At 30.1% G+C, this 9,783-nt stretch overlaps 1 protein-coding gene and 1 long non-coding RNA gene across 2 annotated transcripts; one reads left to right on the forward strand and one right to left on the reverse strand.

The window, feature by feature from the left end:
• Positions 1 to 4,691: 4,691 nt before the first annotated feature.
• On the forward strand, positions 4,692 to 7,044 carry LOC140174193 (uncharacterized). Its single transcript, XR_011863416.1, has 4 exons — positions 4,692 to 4,869; positions 4,961 to 5,015; positions 5,102 to 5,230; positions 6,734 to 7,044. It is a non-coding gene; the product is annotated as an uncharacterized lncRNA (long non-coding RNA).
• A 547-nt stretch (positions 7,045 to 7,591) lies between these two features.
• LOC112703948 (MLP-like protein 43) lies at positions 7,592 to 8,908 on the reverse strand. Its single transcript, XM_025755558.2, has 2 exons — positions 8,632 to 8,908; positions 7,592 to 8,064 (listed from the first exon to the last, which is right to left on the reverse strand). The coding sequence occupies exons 1-2, from the start codon at positions 8,822 to 8,824 to the stop codon at positions 7,793 to 7,795; spliced, it is 465 nt and encodes a 154-aa protein (XP_025611343.1). The 5' UTR covers positions 8,825 to 8,908; the 3' UTR covers positions 7,592 to 7,792.
• Between the last annotated feature and the right edge of the window lie 875 nt (positions 8,909 to 9,783).

The raw sequence follows: 9,783 nt of genomic DNA on the forward strand, positions 1-9,783 counted from the left end.
TTTATAATCAAAAGCTCGAATTTATATAAATAGAATTAAACCAATTCGATTTAGTATTTTATGAATTCAGGTTTAGTAACATAGTAAATCGATGCAGCTAAATTCGCTTTAAATATAGAGAAAATATAGGTATATATATTTTTCATCAAATCACTATAATTCAAATTTTGTCTTAATGTGTTACGAAGTAAGGTAATTCAATTTAACAACTGATAAATCTTATAAATACACTTAAAAAGTTTGCTTTTGTCTAGAGTGACATTTACAATAGCTAATAATGATAGTTTTTTAATTCTTATGTATTATATAGAAAAGATTGAAAAAAATAAAAGAAGAAATAAAATTTATTGATAAAAATTCAAGAAGCGTCATTATCTAACAGTTAACTAATTTTGATGAACTACAAAGTACTATAGTACAGAAACTAAGAGTCCATGACATATTAATAATGTGAAAAAATTATTTTATACGATTTTCGATTCTCTTGCACGAGATTTTGTGAAGTTCGACTCTTTTATTGTATTCAAGCATTATTCATTGAATTGAAACATTATTGTAGGATCTTATTACTACTTTCAGTTATTCACTGAATTGAAGTATACCACTATAATGCCCTATTAACTTGACAACACCAATACAATTTTCAGTATTTTCTGCTTCCACATGAGCAGAATTGATAACTCGTTGTGCCTCTTCAATAATTTCAACAATGATATTGAAATTAGAAACCATAACAAAGTATTTTCATCAATAATTTTAACAATGATATTAAAATAAAAAATCATAAATCATAAATCATAAATTTCGAAAAAAACAACAGTACTACCACCAATCAAGAAAATAAAACAAGATATTTTAAAACCTTAATGTAAAACTAGTCGTTCCTACGAAAAAAGAATAAGTAAAAAGAGATACTCCCACTATTTGACGAAATAAATAAGAGAGAAAGAGAGAGAGATTGGGAGTATGACACAAAAGGTGTGCCATATTTCTCAATTCACATTTAGATTAACAACGTAATGTCCAAAACAAATTTACAAATAAACAGCTCATTATGATAACAATGAAAGAACTAACGAGCGAAATCTATATAAACACATAGAAGCAGTGACAGATTAATTTACAATTATTCAACCCATAACAAATATTCAATAATAATTGTAAAGTATTTAATAATAAATATTCAATAATTATTGTAAAAGAATACCTAGAAGCTAGAAGCATAGAACAGAGCATAGCAGATCCTGAGAAAGAGGGGGAACAGTGCTTATCAGTGGAATAGAGCTGGCGCCAGCGAAGGTGGAATAGAGCTGCGTGACGAAGCAGGAGGCAAGCCCAGCAACAATACTTCCAAGGCTAAAACGGCAATGATGGTGAAACAGAGCTGCACGATGGCAAGAATGGTTTCGAAGCTCCAATTTGTGATGACGGCGGGAGCAGTCCAGCGGCTGGATGGAAGTGACGGAGTCAGCTCGCTGGCACTGAGAGGAAGGATGAGCCTGAGGGTGATGGGAGGGAGTGTTGCGCCGTTGTGTATAGGGTTGCTGGGTTGGGTTGGATAATGGTTTGGGGGGCTTAGGGAATTAAAATGGTGGCGGTTTTTATTAAATTTAGAAAACCAGTCAATTTGCGGTTTGGTTTGACCGATCGGTTCTTGGCCGATTTGATGGTTTAATGTCGGTTTTTTATTTTACAATTTTGTCATCCATCCAAACCGCTATTCTTATCAATTTACGGTTCGACCAATCGGTTCAAATCAATTTTCAGAACCTTGGTTTTCTGAGGTGAGAACTTATGAATTGTTGGTCACAATTGGAGATGTGGTTGCTAGTTTAGGAAGATCGAATTAGAATCCTAAATTTGTAGGGCTTCCAAGAGCCTCTAGCTCAATACCTATAGTTACCATTAGCTTCGTGTCTACATTTGCACCCGAAGTAGTGATGCATGTGCATCATTGGTGGTTTTTAGTTGTTATTTCTATAGTTTTAGTTAAGTTTCATACAGATTTAGTTAATAAACAAGTGATTGCATGAAATATTTCTGCATGTAATGAATTCTCAAGCATAAGTTGAAATTGTAGCTATTTCATTAATATACAAGGTGAATATGATGCAATAGATAATACTAAGTGAAATTGTGATTATGAGCATTATTATTACACTTAGTATATTAAATCATCTTATATATTACTTTGATGCACTATGTTTGAATGCTTGATAGAAAAATGAGAAAAGGCATGCAGAGCACTAGGCGCTCGAATTGAAGTTGGCGCTGCCTTAGGAGAAGAGACGCTCAAATTGACGCTCGTTTGCACGCTCAGTTACTCAACGCCAGCTAAAGGTGGTCACGCGTACGCGTGACAAGAAAATCCAGCGCCAGATTGAACGGGCGCTCGAATTGGCGCTCATTTACTGAGCGCCCACAATAAAGGCCACGCGTATGCATGGACGACGCGTACGCGTGAGGATGAAATTGTGCCTCCTAGAAGTGAGACTTGGCGTTCGAACTAGCGCTCGCTTGCACGCTCATTTAACGAGCGCATTCGATAAGGATCACACGTATGCGTAACAGATGAAATGAGTACTCGAATTGAATGAGTGCTGAGTTGAGTGCTCGTTAACTGAATGCCTATAACAAAGGTCATGCGTACATGTGGACGACGCTTACGCGTGACAAGTGAAAATAGTACCCAACATAAAAGGCGTTCGACAAACCAGCGCCAAAATAGAGTAGTTGACTTTATTTTCGGAATTAAATGGACTACTTATGCGTATTCTTTTAGGACCATGTTTATATTAACCTGTTAATATATTTAAGTGTACTTGCACATAATTTAAACATACATCATAAAATAAAATAAAATAAAATAAAATAAAATAAAATAAAATAAAACAGGAGGAGTAAAATAGTTATTGATAATTACCTATGCATGACCAAAGTCCAGTACTTAACCGAATCATTGGTGTGCCAGTCATTACCTTTTCATGCAACTATTGGCTTCATGAATTCTTTCATTAATATTTTGAACATGGTGGCACCAATAGATTATATTGATAATTTTTTCCCTTATTTTTAAATGTATTTATTAATTATTATTAAAATAAAAATAATTTTAAATATAATAAATATATAATAATAAATATTATATGTATAAAATTATAGATATTAAATTAAAATAAATAAATTTATATTATTATCTTTAATAATAAATTTTAAATAACTTTAAAATAAATAAATTTAATATATAAGAATAATATTAAAGATAATAATATAAATTTATTTATTTTAATTTATTATCTATAATTTTATACATATAATATTTTTTATTATATATTTACTATATTTAAAATTATTTTTTATTTTAATAATAATTAATAAATACATTTAAAAATAAGGGAAAAAAAACTATCTATCCCTCTGGTTATCATGAGGCCCAAACATTGCCATCGCAATTATTGAAATGATGATATATCATAATATATGGTTATTATTAGTTTGCTGGTTCAATTTTGTTTCCTCAATTTTGCATCATGCTCATCACAAACAGCTGCATGCACTGCCTTGCTTCCCACGAGGTATGTGTAAAATTAAATCAAATTTTTAAAATTCTTTTTAGAAACATTTATTATTTTTATACATGATTTAATTTAAATATTTGATAAAAATATTTTGATAAAATTATCAACTTTGAAAAAAACCCAAGAATTTTGTTGACACTTATAACACAGAGAAATTAAAAATAAAATTATATTTAAAAATATCTCTATTGGTTTTAATTCAATAACAAATACAATAGATAAATTATTTTATCATCATTTATTATGTACAACTACTTCTTATATTTAATAAAATAGAATTACATAATATATATTGTAAAGCATTTATATTTTCATTATTCGTTGTTAGATTTTGTTTTATGTCTGAAAGTTAATAATATTACATATATTTTTTAATAATTGACTCCTCATTCATATTATTTTTCTTATAATTTGGTTAATTTATTATTTAAATTTTAATCATTTTTGTGGAAAAAGCTAAGATATACATAAAATTTTAACAATAATGGAGTGGAGGATCTGAAAAGTAGTTAACGAGAAATTCAGAAAAATTAATATTCAGATTGTCAAAAACATGATATATAAGAGAAAAATTATTTTTAAATTTGAGTAAAATGGGACACTCCCCATTCCAATATGAAAAATAACAATGAAAATGAAAGTATAGAGATAGACATCACAATTCAGTAATAAATATAGCTGAAAGTGATTCAGTGATATAATCATTTTATTTGAAATACGAATTAAGATAATATTAAAAAATATTTAAAATAATATTTAAGAAGGATTATCTAAAAATTAATTAAATGATAATTTAGTTATTATTTTAAGTTGAATGATAATTTAAAATAAAAATGAAAGAATTTGCGAAAATTTCGTGTTTTGAACATGTAAACCCCGGTTAAATTAGTAGATAATTAGTCAATAAATTAGTTTTTAATAAGGATTATTAGAAATACGAATATTATATCAAAATAGGGTAGAGCTCATCGAAACGAGAATTTTGACACTAATTTAAAAAAAACGATCCAAAATTAGAACAAACGGATTAAACCAGTTGAACCGGATCCGAACCGGACTGTCGGTCCATCCGGACCAGCCCTATTAAATGAACCCAGCTTTGTCTTCTCCCTCATTACTGCAGCAACGAGGCCTTCAGCTTCCAGGGAGAAGAGAAACAAGAAATATCCCGTAACCCTTACGTTAATTTCCAACTCTCAAAATTTCTTCGTCCGAACTCCGATCGCCGCACCGTTTGCGGCCACGCGTTTACCGCGTCGAACTCTACATTTCTATCAGAATAATTTCATAGGTAACTTATTATTTCATCTCAGTCTCCTCTTTTCCCCCAATTTTCAAATTTTTAATGGGAATGTTGAATTTTTTTATTTCTGATGTTTTAGTATCCAATTAGCTTGAGGGAAACATTTACTCTTGCTTATGTGAAGCTTGGATAAGGTGAGGATATGATAATTCTATTTTAATTTTATTGAATTTGAGCTTTGAGTATTAAATTGGATATATGTGTTATGAATGTGTATTAGGTTGTGAATAAATAATTGGAGCTTGAAATTGTGAATACCGGAACTTGGAGGAAGCGGATTAGTTGAATTTTGAGGGGCTGCCTTGATTTTAAATAATTTTCTTTGGTCGTTACGTGCAAATCGGCCAAGGTATGGTTTAGGTTTTTTGCATTTAATATATAATATTCTGTGAAAACTTTGACTAGATGACCATAGGATAAGTTGGAATGCAGGTGTATGTTTAACGTTTAGTAATTTGTCGATGAATATATTTGATTGAAGTTTATTGGATAATTAGTTATTAATTTTGCACGGTGAATGTTGTATGTTAATTGGGAGAGAATTATGATTGAATGTTATTATTGTTGAACATGGCTGGTTTGGTGCTTGTTGATTAATTAATGATTTGGTAAATTATTGATTTGAAGTATAACTATTGTGGAGGTTGTTGTGATAATGAGGTATTTTGTGTTAGAAGCCTAGGATTAGTGAACTATGATCCTTAATTGAATTTTGGTTGTTGGTTTTAAATATGGTATGAGTATAATTGTTGATCTAAGATAGATTTATTGTGGTGACTGTTGTGATGATGAGGAAGGGTATGTTGAATTGAAAAGAAAGTAGGTTTGGACCCGAAAAGGGTGACAAAGTCCAAGTTTTAGAGGTGCTGCCAAAATTTTATAAAAATTAGAGATTTTGTTTATATGATTATCTAAAAAGATTTAGATTCAAAGGTTATATGGTTTGATTTAGAGTTATTAGGAAAATGAGTATATTTTAAGTTTGGAGTATGATTCTTAGAAAAGAATGAATTATGTTTTGAATTAGAATTATTGATGGACGGAATGAGAGGTGTGATAATGAAGGATAAGGATTGAATATGTTTAATGTATGATGATGAATGAGATGCAATTGAGAATGATGTGGATGTTGATGAATTATAATTGAATTATTTATATGGCTTATAAATTTGAATGATCTGAGATACGAGATTCCTGGATCAGATGCCGTGGCTTGCCACCACGTATACCAAGTTGAAAACTCGATACTCTGTTGACCCTACGACATAAGTGTGATCGGGCACTATATAAAATCCCGGGAATGTTACCCCCATTGACCAATATTGATTATTTGAGAAAAAGCTATGCATAGACTCTTTGGGATGCACGTCGGAGGACAGTCTAAGGACAATTCAATCTTGTCAGGTTGGCTGGATAACCGACAGATGAGCCTCATCAGCCATAGGACAGGCATGGATAATATGCATATTACTTGAATTACTTGCTTGTGTATTAACTGGGTGTGCCTAAATATACTTGCCATGCTAAATGTATATTTGTTATCTGTAGTACTTGTAACCTTCTTGTATTTGCCTTTGTCTGTTTAGTTGTCTGTGAAAATGCATGATGGAGTTGGAGGTAAGGAAGAATGGCAGAATGGGATTTAGATTTAAGATTAAATTAAGTTAGGTATAAATATCCTTAGTAAACCACCTTTTATGGCTTCTGTTTAATACTTTAAGCTCTATAATCTGAGTGTCGGCGTTCTAGGATTGCCTCTGGCATTCTCAGGACCTTATATATTATTTGGGTGGCACCTTTACCATACTGAGAACCTTCGGTTCTCATTCCATACTATGTTGTTATTTTTCAGATGCAGGTCGAGAGGCATCTCGTTAGGCGTCTGGACTCTTGAAGCGGAGTGGTTACTGGTTATTTTGTGATGCTATGATGTATATATATGTACTTAGCTTTCTCTCCACATAACTTATTCTTTTTGATCCTCCTAGAGGTGTATGGAGAGACAGGATTTTGTTTATGTACATTTGGGTTTTGGATATGTATATATATGTATATATGTGTGTATATTCTCTGGCCAGTCTTGACTTCGCAGGCTGAGTCAGGAGCTCGTTATTTTGTATCTTTGACTCTCTGTTTCTGTTTTGGGTTACTTTACACTTGACATCTGTAGCTTTTTTAGCACGCAAGTTAACTCATTTCTCGAGTGTTGCGCTTTTATATTCGCGATTTTTATTTCCTCTATTCTTCAAAACTCCTAGAATATTATAATTCTTTTGCTATTATATGTACTCATTTTATTTTAGAGATCGTAATGCCACACCACCTCAGTTTTACAACTTAAGCGTAAAGCTTAGTGTGGTAGGGTGTTACAGAACATATCTATTTAATTTCGGCTAAATTAAATAACTTTGAGTAATGCTACATGTACACTAAAATCAGTTATTAAAGTCAACTACCAATATAAAATATATGTTATAATAAAAATATACATTGAAAATAAATTAAACCACATATGTATTTATATACAAATACATTGGTGGTTGATTTTAGTGAAATTTTAATGTACAAATAACATTTCTGAATAAATCTTATATTTAAAGAAATATAATTTTACCATAATCTTTTAAAATTTCTATGCGATTTTCGGATCTTATCTCTCCACTGTTTAAGAAATAAAATCAAATTTAATGGATATCTAGATAATATAATCTGGTAATACAATAGAGAAATTCACTGCTTATTTAGTTATGACATTCAACAGGAAATCATCAATAACATAAAGCACATTCATAAGAACAATGAGAACATTCTTATCGTTCAAATGTTTAATTATTAAAAATTCGATAAATACTATGATGAAACAAACATGATTTTTTAGTTGATATTGTTTTTTATTATATGATTGTTGGAGCTATGCCTTGAGAACATGATCAGCAATATCCTTAGTAATCTTCTCCTCGAAGTCCAAGTATGCATATGGAGTTTCAACATTCTCATTGATCTTCTCATATTCAATAGTCCATTTGACACAAGCACATTCATCATTCTTCTCATTCACTTGAAGGATGAACTTAAAGACCTTGTAGTGCTCACTGATATCGTCATCAAAGACTTGATAAATGATTGATTTGTTCTCTTCATCAATGGCTTCAATTCTCTCCTTTATTGTTTTCACTTTTCCATCTGCTTATACATACAGAAAAAGAAAGAATAATAAACAAGAAAAAGAGAAGTAGGAATAAACAAAAAGGTTAGTTGGTTAACTTCTTCTTGCGAGTTCAAAAATTGTCTCTCTTAATTAACCTAAATAGGCAAATTTAAAAAAATATATATATTCAAATTGGTCTCAATAAATTCTAAATCAACCATGCATTTTTGTTTCTAATAAATTTTTATTACTTTAGAAGTTTTTGAAAATCCTTATTATTATTATTATTATTATTATTATTATTATTATTATTATTATTATTATTATTATATGAAGTTTAAATCTCAATAAATATTAAGACAAATTAGTCATTTTTATAAAAGATTCAATTCATCTCAAGAATCTCTAAAATAATAAAAATTTATTGAAGATTAAAGTGTCCGATTTACAATCTTTTAGAGACTAATTTGAATATTTACTCTTAAAATAAATTGATAATTCTTAAATTACGGAAAAAAAAAAGAAAATAATTAATTGGTGGTCCTTCTTTTTTTCATTAATGAATAATTTATTTAGAGTTTATAAATCAAAAGGTTAATTACCTATGAGAAGAGTCCATTGTTTAACTGAATCAGTGCTGTGCCAGTCATCACCTTCGTGCAACTTGGATCCATGAATTCTTTCACAAATGTTTGGAACATTGTGGAATTGCTTTGCCAAAACATTAAAGAACTTTGAAGCCGCTACTTGAATCACAACTTCAATACTAATTTTACCACTTAGTAGTGCTACCATGTCTCCTGACAGGAAAAAAAAATTTATATGAAGCAAGAAAGGTATCAAAAACTATGATGAGAGATGGTGGAACTTATTCAACATATATAGAAACCATTACCATCATGTATTTATTAAGAATTGATATCCAACTGTTCAATAAAAAAAATCTAATTACAAAATTAAAAATAATATAAAAATTAAATTAAAAAATATAAAAATTTAATTACAAATTTAATAAAATTATAAAGAATAATAAAATAATTAAAATTTTTATTTTATTTTAAAATTTTTAATTATGTTAATCTTAAAAACAAAAAAAAATTATAAAATAAAATAATAAAAATGCATGCCAAACACGTTCCTATCTCTCTTCGTGAAAGTGTGAAACTGACATGACCACTTAAGCCTCTCCAAGAGGGAATTGATGTTAGGGGAATACGGGTGCAATGCAATGCTAGGAGTGAGGAACACTTCTTTTTTCTTATTTTGTGACTTCGTTTGGACTTCGTTTCCTTATTAACTATACGTAAGTGTGTGACGAAGAAACAACAGAAAACTTTTTTCAGGATTTTTTATTTAAATAAATAAAATAAATTTAATAATTATCAAAATAAATAATTTAAAAATATTTAGCGATTTAAATATCTTAGTCTTATCTCGTTTACAATATAAACAAAATGACATTGCATGAATCGTAAACGAGATTAGACACGTCAGCTGAACTACTGCTATCTGATCTCGTTTATACTGTAAACAAGATAATATAAGGCCGTACCGCGCCTATAAGTATAAGTCATTTACAACGTGTCTCTAGGCCTCATTTTAACTTAGTCAACCTCTTTTTTTCCCTCTTTTTACCCTTTCCTACCATATTTGAGACTGATACGGTCATGGTACGCCAGGCGGGGAATGATGGAGACATCAACAGATTGAACGAGACGTCACATTATGCTGGGACGGCCGACTTCCAGGTTAGT

This window comes from Arachis hypogaea, chromosome 7, assembly GCF_003086295.3.
Source record: "Arachis hypogaea cultivar Tifrunner chromosome 7, arahy.Tifrunner.gnm2.J5K5, whole genome shotgun sequence".
NCBI classification, from domain to species: domain Eukaryota; kingdom Viridiplantae; phylum Streptophyta; class Magnoliopsida; order Fabales; family Fabaceae; genus Arachis; species Arachis hypogaea.